The sequence below is a fragment of the Bubalus bubalis genome, chromosome 8 (genome assembly GCF_019923935.1).
Source record: "Bubalus bubalis isolate 160015118507 breed Murrah chromosome 8, NDDB_SH_1, whole genome shotgun sequence".
NCBI classification, from domain to species: Eukaryota; Metazoa; Chordata; class Mammalia; order Artiodactyla; family Bovidae; genus Bubalus; species Bubalus bubalis.
Genome location: NC_059164.1, coordinates 69,330,323 through 69,354,044, shown reverse-complemented (window position 1 = coordinate 69,354,044; position 23,722 = coordinate 69,330,323). Strand labels below are relative to the sequence as shown.

At 38.0% G+C, this 23,722-nt stretch overlaps 2 protein-coding genes across 12 annotated transcripts; one reads left to right on the top strand and one right to left on the bottom strand.

The window, feature by feature from the left end:
- Positions 1–420: 420 nt before the first annotated feature.
- Positions 421–10,233, bottom strand: HNRNPA2B1 (heterogeneous nuclear ribonucleoprotein A2/B1). Of its 10 annotated transcripts, XR_006552855.1 has the most exons (14): positions 8,316–9,049; positions 7,249–7,284; positions 7,041–7,151; positions 6,728–6,874; positions 6,303–6,513; positions 6,076–6,177; positions 5,920–6,000; positions 5,369–5,431; positions 4,088–4,207; positions 3,723–3,845; positions 3,045–3,127; positions 1,966–2,196; positions 1,524–1,659; positions 421–971 (listed from the first exon to the last, which is right to left on the bottom strand). XR_006552855.1 is itself a non-coding variant. In XM_044946724.1 (12 exons), the coding sequence occupies exons 1-11, from the start codon at positions 8,340–8,342 to the stop codon at positions 3,066–3,068; spliced, it is 1,083 nt and encodes a 360-aa protein (XP_044802659.1). In that variant the 5' UTR covers positions 8,343–9,049; the 3' UTR covers positions 421–971; positions 3,045–3,065. The 10 variants fall into 10 exon arrangements, 7 of the variants coding, with proteins under 7 accessions (XP_044802659.1, XP_044802658.1, XP_006066115.1 ...); XR_006552854.1 differs by lacking the exon at positions 1,966–2,196; XR_006552856.1 differs by lacking the exon at positions 1,966–2,196 and having other exon boundaries at positions 1,587–1,659.
- Positions 10,234–11,142: 909 nt separating this feature from the next.
- Positions 11,143–22,253, top strand: CBX3 (chromobox 3). 2 transcript variants are annotated; one of them, XM_006066056.4, is made up of 6 exons: positions 11,143–11,283; positions 12,433–12,484; positions 15,299–15,441; positions 18,042–18,204; positions 20,269–20,363; positions 20,951–22,253. In XM_006066056.4, the coding sequence occupies exons 2-6, from the start codon at positions 12,461–12,463 to the stop codon at positions 21,075–21,077; spliced, it is 552 nt and encodes a 183-aa protein (XP_006066118.2). In that variant the 5' UTR covers positions 11,143–11,283; positions 12,433–12,460; the 3' UTR covers positions 21,078–22,253. The 2 variants fall into 2 exon arrangements, with proteins under 2 accessions (XP_006066118.2, XP_006066119.2); XM_006066057.4 differs by lacking the exon at positions 12,433–12,484 and having other exon boundaries at positions 11,144–11,283.
- The last annotated feature ends 1,469 nt before the right edge of the window (positions 22,254–23,722 follow it).

Genomic DNA, 23,722 nt, shown 5'->3' with positions numbered 1-23,722 from the left:
TCCTAATAAATCCACAGCCAGATGTTAAGAAGTTCATAGTTAATAATGGATGGATTTTAAACAAACCTCATCTTCTGTTAGCCATCATTATTTTGACTTACCTGTGAGATACCTCATTAAGAACCAAAATAGTAAAAACGTCAACTTTACTTCGTCCCCTTTGGTTTTTCATTGTTTCAAGTTAACATCCAGGTATACCATCATGTTTAACCCTCAAGACAACCATGATACTAGTGTAACTAGTGTAATACAACAAAACAAACCTAATTCACAGATTTTATGTCTCTGTGCATTTGCATAGCCACCTCTTTTGGACCACTTTAGCTGGTTAAAATCTGTAATTATTTTAAAACCACCACCAGCAACGTTAAACATACAAGGCAAAGCCAGCAATCTATAGCATTATTCAAACGCTGAATATACAGTGTATAAAGAATGGCATTTTATTAGGGACAGCCAGTAATGTCCACAATGCTTTTCTCATTTGTCTATCAATATTGAAAGGAAAATGGCAATATGCATTTGCTTTGTGAAACTGCTTTAAAAATCTAGGGGATGGCAATCCTTTAGACAACTTAATGTTCATAGAACAAGATTCACATTTTATGTGTAAACATTACACCAAGTATTTGAATACAAAAGTATTTATTTTATAACTTTATATTTAAAATAGAATTTTAATCTGTCTACTCACAAAACCTAATTCAAAACATGATAACATTTATCTCTCTAGCTGACTTGATGTTTACTCATTTACAAACAATACTCAATTTGTAATTGTTTTATATTAAGACCCTGTAACTAAATGAAGTCTGTTTTATCAGAAAACATTTCCCTTTAATCTTAAAATAGTGCTTTTTTAAAATGAAGGCACCAACAAGAACTACTTTCAGATGGTACAGAATTTCTTATTTCTTGAAGACTCTGTGGTTGACCACTTCTTCATTAGTTACCTGCAGCAAGACACCTTCCTGCCAAAGGAAAAAAAAAGTATCTGAAGAAGTTTATCATGTTTGTCCAAAGAACCTAAATAACTTCAGTGGTGGTCTTAGGATCAAAGAAGACTCAGGTGCATACAGTAGACTATGCCCTGATTATTACATTCCTGAAAAGGCAATAAAGCCAGGCAATCAATCTCTGATGACATCTAAGAAATGAAATTTCAGCAGCCAAGCTATCTCTCTCCTATAGGGTAGGGATTGGGAAAGAATTACTGCATTTAAACCCAAGTATTTAGAATTGGATATGTACAGATTTATAATGTAGACACTTTATTCATAAATACACATTATCTGAAAGTAGATCCAACCATCTTGCCCTACCTTTTCCTTAGCCTGATCCTGATATGCATGTAAAGCTAGAACAGTATCAAAATAAAAAAAAAGGTCTTTATTTTTAATTTAAAAAAAAAAAAAAAAAAAGCCCTAGTTCACTCAAAATGCTTGATCCAAGAAATGTGAATACAGAAAGGTGTTAACGATAGGAAATTTCATGATTTAACTTGCAGCCTAACTTTTACCTACCATTTTACTACCAACACCACTGAAGGAACCAAGAAAAGCTTTATTAATGATCACTTGGCTTGCCTCAGCTGTTGAAATGAAGCACTTTACAGTCTTTGTGGCAGCAGAATATACTTGTCCATGGTTCATATCAATGCTAAAATTCCAGCAGGGAAAAAAATGATATGTTAAGCACCTGAATCTTCATAGAGGGGGAGGGGGTGGGAAAGAAGGAAAAAAAGGGAAAAAAAAAAAAAAAAAAACAACCAAAATAATATAAGTAAAATGACAGATTGGAAAACAGGGTTTATAAAATTATTCTCTTGAGTTTATAAAATTGTTAAACTCAATTTATAGCTATGTTATACTACATAAGAACCAACTATACTGAAAGACCATTGAAGAGTATTAGTTTATCTTTGGGGGAGGAAAATTAAGAAAGGAAAAGTAAATGAGATCTTACCTAAAGAAGTTTAACTGAAGCTTAGAACTATTTTGCTCTACACCCTCAGCTTTCGTTGGCATCCTTAAAAACTACTGTAGTTAAAGCTTTGTAGAAACAGCACAGTTTTTTAAGACTGGCTGACCTTAGTAGCCGTCAAAGAGTTCTCTTGTACTAGACCTGTATCCCTGAAGAGTACCTCGCTGGGGTTATTTTCCTTTCCTTGCATTGAAGCAGCAGCATCTAAAAGATCTAAAAAGGTGTTTCTCCTTGCAGAGATATCCCTTAAGTTATCTAGATAATTTAATCCTCATGAATTGCAGACAACACACTTACATCTGACCAGCATTTATCTTACACAAATATAACAACAGCTTTGCAATAGACCTTAATTATACTACCCACTCCTTAACTTATTTAAAATAAAAAGTCTATAATTACACAATTTCCTTTAGAATTATTTTATTAAATCATAAATGTACAACAGCTTCTTAACTCTACACACGCACTTAAATTTTTTTTAAAGGAAAAACGTTATGTCTTATTACACCATGATCCTGGCTAATAGCTTTTCAAAACTTTGAGAAAAATCTTAAAAAAGGTTTCACATGTCACCTGAAACTTACAAATTTAACATTATCAAAGAAGGAATGCTTCTACACTCTTACAAAGACCACTAGAAAGAAACAACAATTAAAAAGCTAAGAAACTGTCTCAAAGGCATTTTTTTTTTTACAATCCTTCCTCCACAGTAAGGTAATGTTATTAAATAATCCAATCCATTCACAAAATGGCTCTCTGCATCTGCTCTGGTGTCTTCTGCCATATCACTGCATATTTATGCATGACTGAGATAAGATTTTCCTTAACATTGTTATTTCGATAACCTGAAGCTGTTCTGTTACCTCTGGGCTCTCATCCTCTCCTATTTATACAGTGAAGCCTGTTTCAACAGAAGTAAAGAGTAAAAAAAAAATAGGTTATGAAATTATCCATCTAACCAGATTTTAAGGAAAGATAACATGATCCTAAAAAGCTTTTAACTCCTGGCAGCTAGGTCTCCCAAGACATTAACAATGTAAAACTTAAAAGCTACTTACCCATGGCAAATAGGAAGAAGCTCAGTATCTGCTTCTCCCTCCATAACCCCCACTTCCTCCACTGCCTCCTGGACCATAGTTTCCTAAAGTTAATGGAATAAGAGAAAACACACTTAATTTCCCAAATTATTTTATAACCAGTCTTTAAAACAAGCAGAGCACAGACCATTACTTGTTTCTACTTAACCTCTTTACTCAAGAGACAAATTATCCAGATTCACAGATTATCACTGCTATTCTTTTAGAGGGCTCTTTCCCGTAATCATACAAGTTAAGAGATTTTAAAGTATACCCAGCTTAAGAAAATGTAAGAAATCTATCTCAATAACAACAATTTGAACTAAAAATTCAGATTTACTAAGCTAGCTTTCAAAGATACAAGTCATACAAAATTTATACCACTTGCAAAGTGCTCTCAGCAAATTTGGCTTTTTCTTAGTCAGCCAAAAGGAAAAATCCCACTGAAAACATGTAGTTCATTAATTTTACACTACTAGATACCCCAACCTCTACAATTTCCCAAAGTGATGTTGCATTCTTATTTTCCCACAACTTTAATCTCCACAACACTTTGTATTTGGTGGGACGTGTTACCCAAACATAAATAATGAACAACTGTCATCTTCAAGTCATGAAAAGTTCACAACATTTCATCACTAATCTGAAAAATCTAATTACCTCCACCATATGGTCCCCCCATGTTCCTGCTACCACCAAAATTTCCACTCTTCATTGGACCATAGTTAGAAGGTTGTTGGTTATAATTTCCAAAATCATTGTAATTTCCACTCCCGTAATTTCCTGTAAAAAAATTTGGAAATTTTTGCACAAGGAACCTCATACAATCAAGTATTAAACCGATGATACATGCTAGGTATTTTAGACAAATTTCCCACAAAAACAAAGCAGAATGCAAAACACCTATCTACAGTTCTACATTTTTAAAGACAACTATTGACAACAATGAAATGAAAAATCTTACGTGTTAAATCCATTAATTCCAATCCAAATTCCCACATAAAGGTTGCAGGTGAATTTATTACCTCCTCCATAGTTGTCATAACCACCTCCGTAGCCCCCACCCTGGTTGCCATATCCAGGTCCTCCACCACCATATCCTCCTCTTCCTCCTCCATAACCAGGGCTACCTCCAAAATTGCCACCTATTATAAAATAAGCCTTTAAGTAATTAGTATTTTCAACGCCATTTGAACTGTCTTATTACATCCATTTCCAGCTTTCCAAAACTCAATTTTGTAAGATTCTTTCCATAACATCTTCTCTAAAATAGCTTCACGGGCAGATTCTGAATATCCACCTTGGTGAACAGTTGCCAGTGAAGACGGCCTACCCACAAACCAACTGGGTAAAACCTTTACAAATACCTGTAATGCCACTGGTCTCCCCCAAAACTAAATAAAGATATTATGGATTCTCTTGACGGTATCTTGAAATAATTATATTTGTGTAAGTTTGTGGGGTAAGTTGGGGCAGACAAGACGTGTGGGCTAATGCGAATTACCTACCATTTCTCTTAAATAAAATGCCCACTATACCTTTCTCTTCAGTAGAAATGGGGGGAGGGGGGAAGAACCAGAAATTAGCAAACTCACACTGACTTAATAAAACTTCAATTGGTAGTTTCAGATTGCTTGCAGTTAACTGTAAAAACTCATCTTTCTCATAAAACCAAATCAATATTTGGATTTCAAAGCAAAGCTGGAAATAGTGACATGTAGGAGCGTAACTTAAGTCATGCCTAATCAGTGCAAAACCAGAATGAGGTCTATCCTGAGCTCAGTTTCAAACCTCTTCTTTCGACATTTGTCACTAAGTACCTGTCTTTTCTGTACTTCAATAAAAGACATGAACTAAAACTTAACAGTGGCTTAAAACCTTAGCTAGACACAGAAGCAGCACACTAGGTATGTTCTGGAAAAATTCTCTTGGGGACTTTTGGGACATTGTCCTGGTAGATTCATCTTGGTAAGAGATGAGACGACACAGTGCTCCTACAGACACTCCCCTGTCATAATGTTCATCTTGCTAATAACCACTTTTTAATACTTTTAAGGAAAACACTATACAAAATATCACTATCTCCAATTCTTTTGCTTGAGAAACAATTGGGCATCTTTTAAATTCTTATTTAAAATCTATCCAATTAATGTTGCAAAAGTATAACAACACCTGCAAGTAATTTTTTGGTAATTTTCAACAGCTAAGATGAAAATTTAGAAGAGACATTTAATGTTTATGTTTAAGATTTATGTTTATGATTAAGATTTTAGACGAGTATTATCAAAAAGTAGGAAAAAACTGACCTCCAGGTCCTCCTCCATACCCATTATAGCCATCCCCAAATCCACGGCCACTTCCATATCCATCTGGTTAAGGGCAGAAGAAAAGGAGGATTATTTTATTCTGGTTTATGTCACTCAATTTTTTAGCCTCTACTTCCTCCAGGTTGTCCACTTATAAAAAGCAGTTAACAATGGACAGTGGCAGTTTTTCTACTTATTACATAGTTAACTGAGATTAACCTATACATAAAGCCTAAAGCAAAGAAACTTTTAGATCTCTTCAAACCTCTCACTATTCATAAAATGTCTCCTAAATTTAAAATGGCTACAATGTCCTTTTAACTCTTCCAGAAAGTGAAGACCATAAAACAATCTCTGCCATTATCTGTCCATGATTAGAGCTATATAACTCTGATTTTAAATGTTACCTCTTGCCAACCAAATTAGAATATCCCATTAGGACAGATCTCACTTTAAGTCTTAGAGATAACAAGTAGGTTAGACTTCCTAGATTCCAATCAAAACTGTTTTTCAAGCACATTCACCCTCCTAAGCTTAGAAGGTGGACTTACCAGATCCTCCTCTAAAGTTACTTCCTGGTCCTGGTCCAAAATTTCCACCGCCACCACGAGAATCTCCAAAACCAAAGTTGCCTACAATAAACACCCTGGTTAGTAACGAACATTTATACAAATAAATCCTAAGAAAAATATGGAATTAAAAGTTACCTCCTCTTCCACTTCTAGAACTTTGGACTTCCTGCATTTCTTGTCTAGACAAAGCCTTTCTTACTTCTGCATTATGACCATTGATAGTATGGTATTTTTGCACTGGAATGAAAAGTTCAGAGTCCATTAAGTCAGCATCCTGTAATAACTAAGTTTCAAGCTCACTTTTTAACAAAGTTGTAGAACTTTGTTCAAGAACTACAATCCTAGCACTTATAAACACTTACACACAATCTTATCCACAGGATCATGGTCATCAAAAGTAACAAATCCAAAGCCTCTTTTCTTTCCAGACTGCCTGTCGGTAATAATCTCAATGGTATCAATTTTTCCATATTCCTCAAAGTAATCTCTAAGATGATGTTCCTCAGTATCTTCCTTAATTCCACCAACAAACAGCTTCTTCACAGTTACATGAGCCCCTGGCTTTCCAGATTCCTGAAATAAGAGGAAAAAAGTCATCCTGACAGAAGAAACCACAAACAGGAGTAAGAGCACACTATCTGGGTAATAAGCATGGCTTCTATTTTATGGCCAAATACTAAGTAAGTCACCCTTATGATAAAGAACCTTGTTCTTTGAAAAGCCACTAATTGTGAAACAATTTAGGCCCAAATTGTTTACTGAACAAACAAGTTGCCTATTTGCTCACCTCTCTTGCAACAGCACGTTTTGGCTCAACCACTCTCCCATCAATTGAATGAGGTCTTGCAGCCATGGCAGCATCAACTTCAGCCATGGAAGAAAAAGTCACAAAACCAAATCCTCTTGATCTTTTGCTTGCAGGATCCCTCATTACCTTGAAATACAAAGCAGTGATGTTACCATTTAATGTCATTACTTACAGCATTTAAAAATAATCAACATAAATTTAAATGAGTTTCTCTAAGCCACTTAACATCTTTAACAGAGAAATCCAACAGTTGAAAGATTAGTACCCCTAAGCACTTCCACGATCAACATACCACACAATCTGTAAGTTTTCCCCATTGCTCGTAGTAGTTCCTCAAACTTTCTTCTGTAGTTTCAAAGCTCAAGCCACCAATAAAGAGTTTACGGAATTGTTCCTTTTCTCTCTGCAAAGGAAAACAGCATTTCAATTTTTATTTACATTTTCTCTTTGTATGCTGGAAATAAAATTCTTAAATATGAGGTGACCTGCTGGCAGAGTACCTTTTTCCTCTCCAAAGGAACAGTTTCTAAAGTTTTCTGGGGGGAAAAAAAAAACTTACATCAAATTTAAACCATATGTTAAACTGCATATTAGTTGTGTTACACCAAAAAAAAAATTGCCTCAGCCAAACTACACGTTTCAAAATCATTATGCTTGACATAAATTTACTTGACATTAAATGAGTTTAAACAAATATAGCATCACTTAGTTTTAAAAAAAATCTTTCTGAAGAAAGAAGAGCAAATCTATTCCCTGGTGACTGTAAAGTTAAGAGTCTTATCAACATCTGCATTCGATCCTATAACTCAGAACAGAGAAGTTCACTTTTACATATTCAAACACAAATTCTTAAAATTTAACAACTTTTGCTTTATAACCCACAGTTCCCATTTATTTCTGGATTTAGCATTTAAAAAATGAGTTTCCTATCATCGCTCCCTCTGGTGGTGACTATAATGTAACTCAATTTTCAAAACCCTGGAAAACTTAGTATTGACTTTCTTTCTCATATACCAACTCTCCAGAGAAAATCTTAAACGTTCAATATATGTGGCAAAATAGCCTCAAAATTTATGTTTTCTGACCAAGATAAAATGACTTTTATGATTAACGGTGTCTAAAGCACATATTTTAACATAGCTGGTTTTGTTGACGGCACAATCAACTATTACTGAACCCAAAGACAAATACAGTAAAAGACACTGTAATCACTTCACTTTTCAAAAACCATAAAAGTATTTAAATGACCACTGTGACTATCCCCTCTAGTTACAAAATATCACTACTACGGATTTACACTTCACCATGTAGAACTCAGTGGTCTTCTGGCAAATTACACAGCATAAAACAACTTTCACATGAAAAGAGAGCCTGAGCTGAGATCTCAATCCTTACAAACCAGCACGCATATAAGCTACATTAATAGCTCTGTATTTTGGGCCATCAGTTAAGGAAGCTTGGACCACTGTATTTGGTTTTCAGTTGACTAGGTTAAATAACATAAAAACGAAAATTAGCCACCAAGTGCATGTAGTTAAATTTATTAAATAGAACTACAACACTCAACCCATAGTTCCATGAAGTTTCTCTCCATGCATGATGTTCTCCCAACAGTTCAGAAAACAGTTATAATTCAGAGATTTCTTTGCCTGTATAGCTACTTTTAAGATTCTGACATTTCTGAAAAGACAAATAAATTCTCAAAGTAGCTTACGAAACACTTAAAAAAACAATCTATTAAAACGATAACTTGGCATACTGTATTTGTACACTCAAGCATATTTTATTTATTCCAAACACCTGTCAGTAAACTGGCCTTTTAAAACCCAAATAGACTAAAATACATCTACAACATTACAAATCACTAACAAAAGGCAAAAACTCATTACTTACCTCATTTTCCAAACTTACCCGCTGTCCACTATCGATTACAAACAAAGTTATTTTATAAGCGTGCTTAGGGTCAATGAAAATACCCAGGCAGACCCCCTTCGCTTGAGACCTTATGCTTATCAATGTAATCATCAACCATGATTGCAAACATAAACGAGAAAAGCAAGTGACAAAGTTCAAAAACATAGTGGCTCAGCCTAATAAAAGTTTTGTATACAGCAGAACACGCATTGAGGGACCGAGCCATGTTTTAATTAGAGTACTACTAAACTCATAATTTCAAGTTTATCACTAAAAAAACACCCGTAGTTTTACCCAGTAAAGACTAAATTCCCCGGTAAAAATACTTAACATACAAATAAATTATACGATTAAAAAAGAATCCGTCAGGAAAATAAAGGATTCTGTACCTAACACCGCCCACCCCCAAAGACCACCTTCCCCACGGCCTCCCGCAAAAACGAAAATCTTCTCTAAAATTTTCATCTTATTTTCCTACGATTCAACTGCCTTTTCAATCACCGGAAACGCAGGTAAACCTGTTACTCAAACAAGGACTGAAAAACAAAATGTGAGGTCTTTATACCATGGCTCGCGTGAAACCGGGCCCAACACCCTAGAGGGTTTCACCTCCTAGGCCGAGCGAAACCGCCCAGGAGAACGCCGCCCCTCCCCCCGCCCTTCGGTGCGGCTCCTGAACGCAATGGCGCCATTTCATCGAGGGGAAGGGAGCGAGCCTCTAATGAGGTGCGCAGGACTTTAAAGCGCCAAGCTCCGTAAACACTCGGAATCCACCTCGAAATAGCTTGAAAACAGTCCGAAAAGAGAAATAAATAGTTACCCACTTCTAGTCCTTACTGAAAAAGTCAAGCTAGTCAAATTTAGCGAGTTAAAAAGAAATCGCTGCGAGGAAGGAGAGAAATGAAAATGGCGGCCGCCAAATCCGGTTCCCGGGAGGGGGGAGGGGAAGCTCCGCAGCCCGGTTCGCTAGGACCCAAAACCCGCCGAAACGCTCCAACGCGGGGACGCCGGGACCCCCAAACCACCCTTCCTTAAAAACGGTGTAGGAATTCCTGCCTCCACGCCCCACTTTCAGTAAAGTGGGGCTGCGTCCATGTGGAAGCTCCCCATCCCCCACCCCCAGCAAAGGGAAATGGCGCCGTGAGGCTGAGGGTGGGGAAGGTGCTGTACAATTAGGCCTCTGCTAACGACCCCTCTCCAAAAATACCGAGACCAACCGCTTCTGAACTGGCCCAATTTCGCTGCCGCTCTCCCACGGAGGCGGATGGCCGACTTCCAATAAGGAGCCAACGGCCTCGCCATGCCCTTTCCAACAACTCATTGATTTCAAACCCGTTACCTCCATCGCGGACTCAGTCGCTTCAGCCCGATTTCCCGCAGCCGAGCGAGATGAGAGAGATCTCCGCGGACGAACACGAACCGGACTCGTCCTGGCGCTGTAGTGAGAACTGCCGCTGCTCGAGAAACAACACCGCTGGAGCACCTCCACTCCAGACCCGGCGCTGCTGCTACTGCCGCTACAGCCGCTGCCGCCGCTTTTCTAGAACCTTCCCCCCGACTAACGCGTCTTCCCCTACGTCAGGCCGTTGCGTAAACGTCCTAACCGCCGCCAATGGCGGGAACGCTCTACGACCTCCTAGCGCCAAGTACGTGCCCCTCCCCTCTTAAGGCCAGCACTGGTGCTGGACGTCAGTTGCGTAAAAGGGTTCTGTAAATTGCGGAAGGCTCGAGTCCTGCGTATTTCTGTCTCTCGGAATTGGGGCCTGCCCCCGCAAGGCAGGTGAGAAACGGTCGCGCAGTTTGAAATTAACGCTGTTGGGAGGAGCTTAATCCTCAACCCAAAGGTCCAGCCCCCTCAACCCGGGAGGTGGTCCTTACAGCAACGCTTCGATAGCTTTTCCCCGGCCCCCAGTTTTAAAAAAATCTTTGTAGCCTCTTCCACTGTGTTTTCCCTCCCCCACCTTCTCCTATCCTCCCCCGTCTGCGCGGAGAACCGACTGGCCCCTTCCGGAAATACCCGAAGCGACTTCTAGTCAACGAATTACACTTAACGATCCACCACCCTAACCCTGGCCAATGTTTTTGGGGTCCACATTTCAGGTAGTCGAAAGTGGTGCTCGTTCTTAGTTCCCGATTCCTCCCACCCACCCCCAGCGTTTGGAGGCACCCAACCCCAGGGGCGAGGAAGTGGGCGGAGTCCTGTTTTGGCGCCAGTCGCTAAGGCGGCAGCAAAGCAGGAAACACCTCCGCCGAGTACACTTAGGTCGAAGCCCTCAGCCCCCTCCTCGCCCTCTCCTCGGGGGACCACCAGACGCCACGCCGCGAACTCTTTAAGAGCCGCCGTCACCGCCCCCCTCCTTTACCCCCCTCCCTCGGGCCCAGGCTCGGGCTCCCGGCGGGCACTGCGCGGCGCGCGGCCCCACCCCCCCCGGGGCGCGCGCCCACCCCGCCCCTCGCGGCTGCCTGGCGTGGGCGGTGCCACCTTCCCCTCCCCCCAGTGGCGGCCCCGCGCGCAGCGCTGCTCCCCAGCCCCCCTCCCCCTCGGATGTGACTGGAGCTTGAGGCGCGCAGGGCCGGAGACGTCGCAGACCCGGGACCCGGAGCAGCTCAGAGGCGGTGAAGTCGGTGTCTTTTTTTTCTCTAGCTTTCACTCGGTGGTGTTGCTTAAGATACCACATAAGCCCCAGAGACCCCCATTTCCCCGCTTCCTATCCTTCCTCGCCGGACCCCGAGTCAGGACCTGGCGGGAAGGAAAGGAGAAGAGAACAGAGACCCCGTGGCGCTTCTGGCTCCGGGCCGGCGTCTGTAGTTGGTTTAGGGGATGAGACTCTTCACAAGGTTGAAAGCTGTGGCGGCAGCCGCCTTATTTCTAGACAAAGCGCATTTTCCCCTCCCCTCCCCCATCCCGGACGAGGTTGAGGGGGCCTTCCTTCCCGTCCCGTGCTTGGTCGGCGACTTGGGCCTCCAGGGAGGGCGGTGCATTCTCCCGCATCCGCGCAGCCGAGTGTCCGCAGACTGTGGCGGGTGCTCCGTTACGTGGCCGCCGCGAGTGGGGAGAGGCACGGGCCCCGTGGCGCAGTGCCCTTGAGCCCCCGCGCCGCGGCCTTTTGTTTCTCCACTCGGATGCGCTGACCACGAGGCCCGCGCTCTTCTTTGGCGGGGTTAGGGGCCGGGCGCTAAGGCCTCTTTAAGCCGGGTGGGGTAGGGGTTTAAGGGGAGCGGATGAAAGTGCAGAAATAGCTGATTTGTTTTCAAAAGTGGCACGAAATGTAACTGGAGCATCTCGGTATGTTTTAGTTTTTCAACTAGTGATTGGAAAGGTCTCTAAAAAGAAACCAAGTTAGAATTAAATTGCATAGACGACTCTTCAGATTGTTAATGTCTAGAGGAAAAATTCACACTAATTATTGTAATCGATTGGGCACTTGTCTGATTTTGAACCAAGTTATTTTCCTAGTTTTTAAAAAATGCTGACTATGGTTTAAATGGGATTTGGATTGGGGGGAAAAAATTGGTCAAATTTTTACCCTGTAAAGCTTTCGCGGATACTAGGTTCTCAGTAAGGTTGTATAGATAAGTTACAGCACTTATAATACTCTCAGGCACGTATCACTAGTTTACGCACAATCTTAAAACTGCTTCTCTATGGACTAGTATATACGTTTGATGACATGAGCTTACCTAGGTGGGGGTTGGAATCCAAACAAAAACTTGTGTGTAGGTATCTTTTTATGTCTTACAAACTTCTTAACTGTCATGCATTTTTCTAGTAATAGCTCTTCAAGTCTGCAATAAAAAATGGCCTCCAATAAAACTACATTGGTAAGTTAATGAAAACCTAAAATATTTAAGGATCTAATTCAAACTTTTTTCCTCCCAAAATTATAACTGCATCTCTGGTTGGGAAATTACACCCATATATAGTTCCAAGTCCCCTCTCCCCCACAACTGTTATGGGAAGAAGTTAGGAGCAAAAAAGGAAATTATTATATTCACTTGACTTTGTAGTGTTTCGATTCATTTAAAGAAACCTAATTTGGGGAGGGTACCACAATGTGAATTTTACCAAGTATTTTTGTCTTGGAAGAAAGATACACAAATTTATGTGACATGGAAGACGGTTACAAGCATAGACAGACAAAGCAATAAAGCCTTGTTGATTGGTATATTGTTCTCTAAGTTACTCTATACTGAATTCTAGAGAAAGCAGGTATTTTCAGTATTGCCCTGTTTAAAGAATGGATATCTTGTACACTTAGATTGAGACGAAAGTCGTTGTGTCTTTCGAATTTGTTTTGGTCACTGTCATATTTCAAGCGTGCTTATTCTGAACTACAGAGGGACTTTAAATCATTGCAGTGCAGTTTTTTAAAATACTCAGCATGAAAAACATCACACATGTCCAGAAAAGAGAGAAGACTAGATCTTCTGAGCAGTTTTTTTTCTCTCCAGCAGTTTCTTAAACCCACAGTTTGCATTCTTAGGTTTCATTAAAAGTTCTACAGATATGTTGACATATGTGTATTCAGCCATGTTAAGTTACAAATTTTAACATAAGCACTGAAATATTCACATAAAAATCACAAAATTCAAAGTTACAGTTCCCACAGGATGTACTTCTAATACATTGTGTTAATAATTGCAAGTATATGAAGGTTAGTGTTTTAACATCTAAATGAGCAAAACATTTCGTTTTGGTTTGTGAATTCTCCCCTTGGGTTTCACAACAAAAGGACAAGTTGGTGGGTTTTTTTGTTTGTTTGTTTCATCATTAGGTTGCGCTTTTAAGTCAAACATCCTGAGAAATGTTTAAATATGAAATATAAAGCCTGTCTGGTGGCATTATTTATTCCCGGTCATCAATGGGGAAAGCCCAAAGCATCTTAGAACACTTCTCAGGAATGAACTCTCTTTCAAATTTCATAATCAGTAAACCAAAATGTAGGTAATTAAATTGGCTTTACAATCACCAGTATCTATTAGTATTGGATGGGAAAGGAGCTACCTGTCCCTGAGACTGTGGGGATGGATATATAGATACAGAAGGCAAATAGATGGCTTCTGTTAAATTGCTCCTGCTTACAGTTTGATAGTCTTCAGTATCTACTTTTCATTTTAAAATAATTTTGTTAGTGTTGTGAGGTAATGTGTGCTTTAAGTGGGAAAGTGAGTGGATTTTCTGTTGAAAAAGATGAACATTTGAAACCAGCTTATGAGTGCTATAATATAAATATTTTGTTTCCTCTGCTAAATTTTTTTATCTTTTAATTTTCTGTGTTTATTTTTGTCTCTTTACTCCGTTAGCCTCTTAACTTTCTTGGACATAGTTTTTTCATTTAAGATCAGTATCTAGTAAGCTTTACGTCTGTTAATTTTTCTTCTTTCTTCCCACTACCACTACCTTTTTTGTACTGTACAGAGGCAGAAAGTTATTGGACTAAGTACAATATCCAAGTATCTTGACTAATGAAAGTTGTATGGCCTAACATGGAGAATGATATCCAACAAAATCAGATGCTTGCTGCATTATTTAAATTTCACAGGATTTTTATTTCTTTCATAGGATATTTATTTCGAAGTGTGTGTATACACTTCTAAATGATAACATTTTTTAATGTCCTTTGTAATCTTGAGGCGTTGGTGTTAATTTTCCCTGCTTTCATGCAATGTGCAGGATGACTTTAGTAATTGTACAATTACGATTTTTCTTAAATAGCACCTGTTTTAAGGTGAAATGATTCCAAAATGAGCATAATGTGGGGTTTCCCCCCTTAGTCTCCATTTTGAGTTACCGGAAAGTAGATTGGGATGTTGGTGTCCTGCTTCTCTCAAATAGTGTTACACACACACTTAAAACCTTGTTTTAAGTGAATTTCATTGACCAGTTTAGAGTCTTTCTCTTGAGAAACCAAGAAAAAAAGGATTTTTTTTCTCATTAGAGAATTAAAGTGATCTAGCATTTTGGCCTCTTGAAGTAACAGTGTTACAGATTTGTTCCAAGTGGTCAGTAATATTTACCGAAATTATGGGGAAACGATTTTGTCCTTCTTAACCTACTTATGGTCTCCTTGGTTGACCCTGCAATTGATATCAGGGTTCTGAACCACATTTTCGTTCTGCAGCTGTCTTTTCTCTTGATTGTTCAGATTTTAACGTTGGTGTTTGAATTGAAAAGGGGGGTCTTACTTAGAGTTTGGTAGCTGTATTTTTAATGGGTGTATGGTTCACCTAATAAGACCTGTCGCTGTTATTCTCCTTTGTATTAGTCTCGAGTAGCTTCTAATAGTCGTTTTTTGCTGTCCTGTAGTTACAATGAGTGAAAACTCTACTATACTTGGTCTTGTAGATTATGTAGAAATAAAACTAGGAAAAGATAAAACAATTTTCAAGAGAAATGTCTTTGATTAAATTATTTTAGTGAAGGGTGGGGGGGGTAGGTTTGAGCTAAACCCACAGAATCAACCATTCCTTGATTTTGCGGATTATCTGTTAACTTTTTCAGAAAGTGTTTGCCTTGGGATATAAAAGTGAAAGTTTAGGTGTTACATGTAATGATAATATCAGCAGTTTTAGCCTTTAAAATGTACTCAAAAACCAAACAAGAAAAAGACATCTCTTAAATCTCTCTTGTTTTAGCAAAAAATGGGAAAGAAGCAAAATGGAAAGAGTAAAAAAGTTGAAGAGGCAGAACCCGAAGAATTTGTAGTAGAAAAAGTGCTGGACCGCCGTGTAGTGAACGGGAAAGTGGAGTATTTCCTAAAGTGGAAGGGATTTACAGAGTAAGAAATCTCAGTGCTTTTATTATATGTTTAACTGTACTTAAGTAATGTTTAAAGTTTATTTTTAGCCTAAAATCTTTTTATCCATTTTCTCATAGGTTTCTTTGAATTTAAAGGCATCTTTAATCCAGGGTACCTTGTTTAAAGAGTCAAGTCTTTAGCCTACAATTGTAAACAAGTAGATTTGAGACTAGTTGATTACCTTGGAGAGTCAAATTTATATAATTATATAGAGTACAGGTTGCTTTTTTTAATGTAGTTGGATACTGTGCTAATTAATTATATTGTTTCCCTACAGTGGACATTAAAAAATATTGAAGCTATATAAGATATACTAGTGGGTCTTAAACAGAAGTGCTCATCATAATTCCGATCCTACCCTAGGCTTACTATTCTCCTAATCTCTAAGTAGAGCCTGGGTATTTTTTAAGCAACCTGGTTCTTCATATTCCCTGTTACTAATTGCTATCAAAACCAGTCTTTATAATGTTACTATTTTGTGAATAACTTACATGCAAAAATTATTTTCAAACTTTATCATGTACAGTTTACTTGAATTCTAATCTTACACCACAAAAACAGCAAGACTGAGCAGTGACTATTGAAAATGGATAAGTGGAGGTGGACAACAGTTTTCTGAGCTTGGTTGAAATGGGGAGTATGATGGTTCTCTTATCTACTGCTGCTTTTACCATTCACATTTAAAATCACCTCCACAGCAATTTGGGAATTATGGTTTGAGTGGAAGATTTATGTTTCTCTGTTTTATTTTTGCAGTACCCTTAGTTGAGCTTAAATATATATATGTAAGTTTGTGATTTAGGCACTAGAAAAAAATTTCTTAAAATTAGAACCAAGTCTGCAGTATTTTAAGTAAGACTTAACCAATTTGCTAAAGAAGTGATTACCCTCATATGGCAGACAGTTTTGTGGGGTTTTGTTTGTTTTATCCTATGAGACATTAAAAGCTGTTTGTATCTTACCCATCAAAACATTGGAAAATTAATTCCTCCCTCTTTCTCTCCATGGTTGAGGCCACTAGTGTGACTAAGGACCTGTTATCTGCTGTATAATGTATTAGGTAATATTTGATTGAAATAACACTACAGAATGGAGGCTCCACTTCAGCTCTTTTGTCCTCCTCTACTCTTAAGTCTGCTAATTTTAGAGTCTCAGGACATCAACAGACCTTGTAACCAGAGGTTTAAAGCATCAAATTATTCATTTCATTGTGTGTAGTTCTGTAAAAGTTTTTTGGATCAAAGCACACAAAGTTGGCAATCTTGTCACAAATGTTGTAGGCTGATCTCACTTTCACATTTGGTAATTGATACTCATTTTCTTTCTAGCCCTTCTAAAAAACATGAAAATGGTCATCTTGGCCTTATATCAGGGATTGGCAAGCTTTTTCCCTAAAGAGCCCATACTAGAAGATAATCTGAGCTTTTGGGGCTTTGGCTTTCTGTCCCAGCTGCTTTGTGACTGTAGTACAAAAGCAATAATAGGCAATATAGTAAACAGTGTTCTAATAATTCTTTTGCTTATGGGTTCCAAAACATGATTTTTATTTTGAAGTTTTTTTCCCAACCAATTAAAAATGTAAAAAACATTCTTTCTTCATTTCCCACTGAGTAGAATTGAAATCAGATCAGATCAGATCAGTTGCTCAGTCGTGTCCGACTCTTGGCGACCCCATGAATCGCAGCACGCCAGGCCTCCCTGTCCATCACCAACTCCTGGAGTTCACTCAGATTCACGTCCATCGAGTCAGTGATGCCATCCAGCCATCTCATCCTCTGTCATCCCCTTCTCCTCTTGCCCCCAATCCCTCCCAGCATCAGAGTCTTTTCCAGTGAGTCAACTCTTCACATGAGGTGGCCAAAGTACTGGAGTTTCAGCTTCAGCATCATTCCTTCCAAAGAAATCCCAGGGCTGATCTCCTTCAGAATGGACTGGTTGGATCTCCTTGCAGTCCAAGGGACTCTCAAGAGTCTTCTCCAACACCACAGTTCAAAAGCATCAATTCTTTGGCGCTCAGCCTTCCTCACAGTCCAACTCTTTCTCACTTTCTTTCAGAAAAGTGAATTCTGGATCCCACCCCAAATTACTTTATCAGATAGTGCCCAGGGTTAAGGCCTCCAATACTGTGTTTTAAAAAACGTAGTTCAGAAGCATTCTCAAACATGAGACAGTACAGCAGAAATTGAAAATACTGTCTCATGTTTGAGAATGCTTCTGAATTACGTTTTTTAAAACCTCAGTATTGGAGGCCTTAACCCTGGACACTATCTGATAAAGTAATTTGGGGTGGGATCCAGAATTCACTTTTCTGAAAGAAAGTGAGAAATTCCAAAGTGAGTTGTCCGTGTAACTTGGAAAAATATTAGCTGCATTTATTCTGCTAGTCAGGTTCAGTTACCTAGGAGGTAATACAACACATTACCCACTTAGCATGGACTGTGGAAGTAGACACAAAAAATGAAGTACAGATTCTTCATGTAGGGGGAAGTATCTGCAGTACAGATGGCTTTTTGTCAGGTATTATTAAATCTGGACGGTGGTTATTAACCAAGAACTTTTTTTTTTTTTTAACAACACAGTGCAGACAATACTTGGGAACCTGAAGAAAATTTAGATTGTCCAGAGTTAATTGAAGCATTTCTTAATTCTCAAAAAGCTGGTAAAGAAAAAGATGGAACAAAAAGAAAATCTTTGTCTGACAGTGAATCTGATGATAGCAAATCAAAGAAGAAAAGAGATGCTGTAAGTATAAAACATTGGCCAGCAGACTGGCTTCTTTGTAAAAGGATGGCTTGATTTTTTAAAATACTTTTTAAGACACTAGTACTTCAAAAATATCATTAAAAAGGCTCTTTAAATACATAATATATAGGATGAAAGGAGAGGCATGATTTAACCCTACATTGTGTAAATGTCCAGTAAGCACTTCAATTTCTTTAAATCATTGTGCTACTGTTATTTCGGGTACAGTGATAGATTTGGTGCCAGATGAGGTAATTTCCTCTGATCTAAACCAGCTGTGTTAAATAAAAACAATACAAAGTTAGATCATCGAAAATCACTTAGCATACAGTGAAAACAGTCTACATCGCACATTCTGATTATAAATCATTAGTGAGTGGTAGTGACCAAAACTTTGGCATATGATTCTTAGTATTCCCAAAAAATGCTTTGATTTTGAAGTATATAATCTTGCATAATAGTGTTTTTATTGGCATGAATTAAGAAAACTGGTTCATTCACTGCGTGTGTATTTTGAACCAACCTTTGCTTTATTGATTTCTCTGTGGCTTTGGGCAAATTACATCCTTGCTTCTACCCTCAACTTTAAAAAAGTACTTTACAGGTACTCCAATAACTTAATGGCAACTCTGTCAAGATCGTAGGTGTATTATCTTTGTTTTTATAGAAGGAAAACAGGTGTGGGCTACAGATTTGGTTCTGAATGCTTTAGCAACCAAAGCAAAAAGGTGGCAATGTTAAAGATCAGTTATAAGTAAATTGAAAGTCTACCACATGCTCCACAGGAGCACCATTTAATAACAGTGTTGTTTAGTTGCTAAGTCCTATGGTACTCTTTTGGAACCCCATGGACTGTGTAGCCTGCCAGGCTTTTCTGTCCATGGGATTTCCCATGGAAGAATACTGAAGTGGGTTGCCATTTACTTCTCCAGGGGATCTTCCTGACCCAGGAATCAGACCCGCATCTCCTGCATTTGCCAGTGAATTCTTTACCACTGAGCCACCAGGGAACAATGGTTATCCTGTATTGTGCCCATGTAATGTGCCAGGCAGTGTTCTGAATAACTAAATTTGTATTTCAGGTACTTCGAAATGGCTATGAAACAGATAGTATTAATAGTATGTATTTTATGGAAAATGAACCTGAATCACAAGTTAACTTGCCCAAAGCCACAGAGGTTAGGCACATCATTATAACCTAGGCAGTCTGGCTCCAGAGCTTGAGGTAATGATGTAAAAGTCTCATGGGGGGAAAAAGGATTTGTTACAGTCTAGAAAACTCTCAAGGATCCCAAAAAACTTGTTTATATGGATTGTAACTATCTGTACTAACTGCATTTGAAATTAAAGTAGAAATTTATAAAATACCGTATTTTCAGTTACGAATAACAAGGCCTGGCATTTTACATTTTTGCAAATTTTGTCAGTGTTTGTCTTAGTAAGACTTTAGTTCAGCATTCAGTTTGCTGTGATATGTTGCTTGGTAGAAGTATGTGAAGATTATGTAAAGTCACAGATACATGAAAAAAGGAGATCATGAAGATAAATAGTCCAGAAGGTTTCCAGCATCCCTGAGGGTCCCTCAGACCACACTTTTGAGAGCCACAGGTTTATTTTTATAAGGTTTGTTATCATTCAGATTGATTACAGCACTGATTACTGTCAATTTTTTTAAACTTTTTACGATTTTGCTATTTATAGTTTGTGCTTTTAAAAATATGTAATTTAGACTGATTCCTAGAAGTAATTTGAAATACTGCTTTCAAGAGTTTATAATCATTAATTAAAAATAAGAGATTTGGGGTTTTTCCTGCCTTGTGGTGTCTTTGAAAAAAATTCTGTTTTCTTGATTTATGATTCAGATATTTTTATAGACATCCAAATTTATTTTTTCTGCTTATAAGTTTAATGGAAATTAAAAGGTGTTTAGTATTCTTGCTCTAGTCATTTGTTTCACTATCAGAAGGCTGTATGTCTTGAAGACAAATTGGAAGTTAATATTAGTTTGCTCTATGATGAAATGTGTGGAAACATTTATATAATCATTTAACTTCTTCTGAACAGGCTGATAAACCGAGAGGTTTTGCCAGAGGTCTTGATCCAGAACGAATAATTGGTGCCACAGACAGCAGTGGAGAATTAATGTTCCTCATGAAATGGTGAGAGTGAATTGCTGTTATATTTTAAAGTAAGAATAGATATGTTTTTTATTAAAAAAAAAAAAAAAAAAACTTGTGAATTTTTTTTAAAACCTGTCTATCTAGGCTTTATAAATAGTTCACCATCATTAGGTAGCAAGTTGGTTTTAGTCCCTAAGTCGTGGCTGACTCTTTGCAACGCCAAGGACTATTGCCCACCAGGCTCCTCTATCCATGGTTTTCCAAGCAAGAATACTAGAGTGGGTTGCCATTTCCTTCTCCAAGGGATCTTCCTGACCCAGGGATTAGACCTTTGTCTCCTGCATTGGCAGGCAGATTCTTGGCATTGAGCCACCAGGGAAGCTCTAGGTAGAAAGTAGTTATCTGTTGAAAGAAGGATTCACGTTACTTAGCTAAAGCAGTGATTGGCAAACTGTGACCTGTCTTGCAAAATGCAATTTTATTGGAACACAGCCACAAGTAACTACATAACCCTCTTGAAGCACTTAAACGTGTTTTGATTGAATTACGATTTTTAAATGCATGGTTATCAGTTGACAAAAAAATGTTTAGGCTTTTTAACTGAATACTTTTTTCTCTCATGACAGGAAAGATTCCGATGAGGCAGACTTGGTACTGGCAAAAGAGGCAAATATGAAGTGTCCTCAAATTGTAATTGCTTTTTATGAAGAGAGTCTAACTTGGCATTCTTGTCCGGAAGATGAGGCTCAATAATTGTTTGCATTGCCTTTTATATATATTTATATATATATATAAAACATGGGTCTTGGTTTTTTGATTTATTAGTGTGAAGAAATAACTACATTCTAATGAAAATCAGGTTTGATTTGTTTGTTTTGAAGTAATATTGGGAAAGTTACATTGGGTTTTTTGTTTTTTTTTCCATCTGTAGCACTGGTTACTTTGAACAAATAAAAACTTTCTGTAGTTGCCTCCTTCAGTAGGAAATAATTTGATACCATGGTATATTATTTCCTCAGCATTAGAGAACAGTTTTTCTAAATGTTGGAGGAAATCTCCATAGTCATTACTCAATCAGAATTTAGAATTTAACTCATATATGCCTGAGGACCATTCTAAGTTTTTTATATGTATACATAAAAGACATATGTAAATGGTTTGGGAGTTAATTTTTTTGTTGTGGTTTTTGTTTTGGTAAATATATTTAAATCACAGCCTTTCATAACCATGGATAAGCCCATGTTCTGGAATTACATCATTTTGAGCAATATAAGAAATAACTTCAACTTAGATTAAAAATTTAAGTCTTAATCTTTCAAATTAAATAATTTTGTAATTAATTAGACACATTAAGGAATTTAAATTGAGTAATTTTTTAAAGCATCCCTATCAGAATCTGCATATAAATGCAGTTTTATATGCAGAAACCCTGGAAGGAAAATTTTTATCGCTATCAACCACCTTCCCAATCAAATGAAAAAAGTAGAAAAATTCTGGTTTGTTTTAATATAGCAAAGCAAAACTTAACTAAATGGACACTTGATGATTCCTTCTGGTGAACCATTGTTTTACAAGAAATTGAAGTCTCTGTGCTGTATTTAGGAAAGGTTGTGATACATGGGATGTCTCAGATTTGTTCATGGAAACCTAATCAGATAGTTTTTAAATATTGGCAGTTTACGATCTACAGGAATAAATGAGTGAACAAACTTTTCTAATCTACGCTTGACCTACATGTTTTTTCAGACTTGACTCCAATCCATTCCTTACATGAAGGCTCAATTTTCTCAGTATTTTGGGTTACTAGTTCAGCAGAAGCCAAGAAAAACAATAACTTTGTAGTAATCAGAATGTTATTCAACTGTATATTGTTTACTTTATTGTAAATACTGGTGAACAGTGGTCAATAAATAGTTTTATATTCCTTTATGTGATTAGACTTTCTTTTTTCTTTATCTGGTGACCTTTATGGTGGGAGTAGAGACATATTCGTTGAATTAATAACATCATGTTTATAAATATGATCAGTGGTATCACTGATAGCTTACTGTGAACGATGTCGGATTTGTGATCACTGAAGATTTAGCTTTGGGACCAGGGACCAGGGTTGATCACTCAAGAGCTTTTGTGTAGCAGTTTTATTAAAGTAAGAAAAGGGGCAGAGGAAGCTTCTGACACAGACATCAGAAGGGGGATGGGGTATGCCCCGCTAGCTAGTCTTATCAAGGCCTTATATGCTCTTTTCAGACCCACTCCCACCACATACATCTTAAATTAACAGGATTAGAATGAACAATAGATTTTACTAGACCCACTCCATAATATACATTTTAAGATGACAGGATTAGCCAGAAGGTTTTTGTTAAGGAGAAACATGTCCTCTAGCAAGATAACATTGTTATATTGACTAAGACAAAGCAACGTAGAAAAGAAATTGTCTTTTTCTCCTTGAGAGCCCCAGACCCCTTTCTCCTTTTCTAGGGCTCCAGACCTGTTTGTCCTCGGGAACCCTGGGCTTCTGATGAACCTACCTGGGAATTGACTCACCACTAAGGCGTTAGAGTACCTGTTTTAGACCCTTTGAGTTTAGTAGTTTCAACTGGAATATGTATTAACACGAAAAGATTTTCTTACTAAAATTAGTTTCCAGTGATGCTTAAGAGGAACTTTTTTCATCAAAGTGAAATTTTGATACTTAGAGTCTAGGCTGTTGAAACTGCCATCTTAAATCATAGGTATTCTGAGGACCTGTTGTGACAGACATATTTCTACTAATTTTGAAAGTTTATACAGAGAAAAGGAAAAATTATACTAAACTGTTTATTAACCTTTTTGTAGACCTACTGTTTGCTCTGAACAGTGGGTTTGTAAGCAATACAGAACCTTTTGTTTTGATCAGAAATTGATGACCCTGCGTTAAGCGTTAGAGCATTTCTGCAAACTGTTGTCCATGTATTTTAATATTCCTTATGTTGTATCTTTCTTGTGGGTGCTTTTAAAAGTCACAAACTTGAATGGCTTAAAACAACACATTTGTTCTAGTTCTGGAGGCCAGAATTCTGAAATACAGTGTGAGGGCTGGTTCCTTCTGGAGGCTCTGATGGCAAAATCTGCTTGTCTCTGTTCCTAGAGGTCATCTCTTCCTTGGTTCCCGGCCCCTTCCTTCTTCAAAACCAGCAGTGTAGTGTAGTGTCTCAAATTACTTGACCTCTCTGTACTTCAGTTTCCTCATCTGTGAAACACGATTCACGATGAAATAATAATTGTGTGAGACACTTAGTGTCCTGTAAGTGGTAATAAGAATTTTTTTATCTGATTTTAATAGGGACACTGTAAGCTGTTGTATGGAGGTTCCCCAACTGAATCAGTTACTGAGTGTGAACACTTAGGTTGTTTGT

Coding starts and splice junctions, on each gene's coding strand:
- HNRNPA2B1 (XM_044946724.1), bottom strand. CDS start 8,342: ATGGAGAGAAACTTCATGGAACTATGG. Junction 7,152..7,248: donor TTCCTTTGGAGAGGAAAAAG/GTACTCTGCCAG, acceptor TTTCCTTTGCAG/AGAGAAAAGGAACAATTCCG. Junction 6,514..6,727: donor AACGTGCTGTTGCAAGAGAG/GTGAGCAAATAG, acceptor CTCTTATTTCAG/GAATCTGGAAAGCCAGGGGC.
- CBX3 (XM_006066056.4), top strand. CDS start 12,461: ATGGCCTCCAATAAAACTACATTG. Junction 12,485..15,298: donor CCTCCAATAAAACTACATTG/GTAAGTTAATGA, acceptor CTCTTGTTTTAG/CAAAAAATGGGAAAGAAGCA. Junction 20,364..20,950: donor TTAATGTTCCTCATGAAATG/GTGAGAGTGAAT, acceptor CTCTCATGACAG/GAAAGATTCCGATGAGGCAG.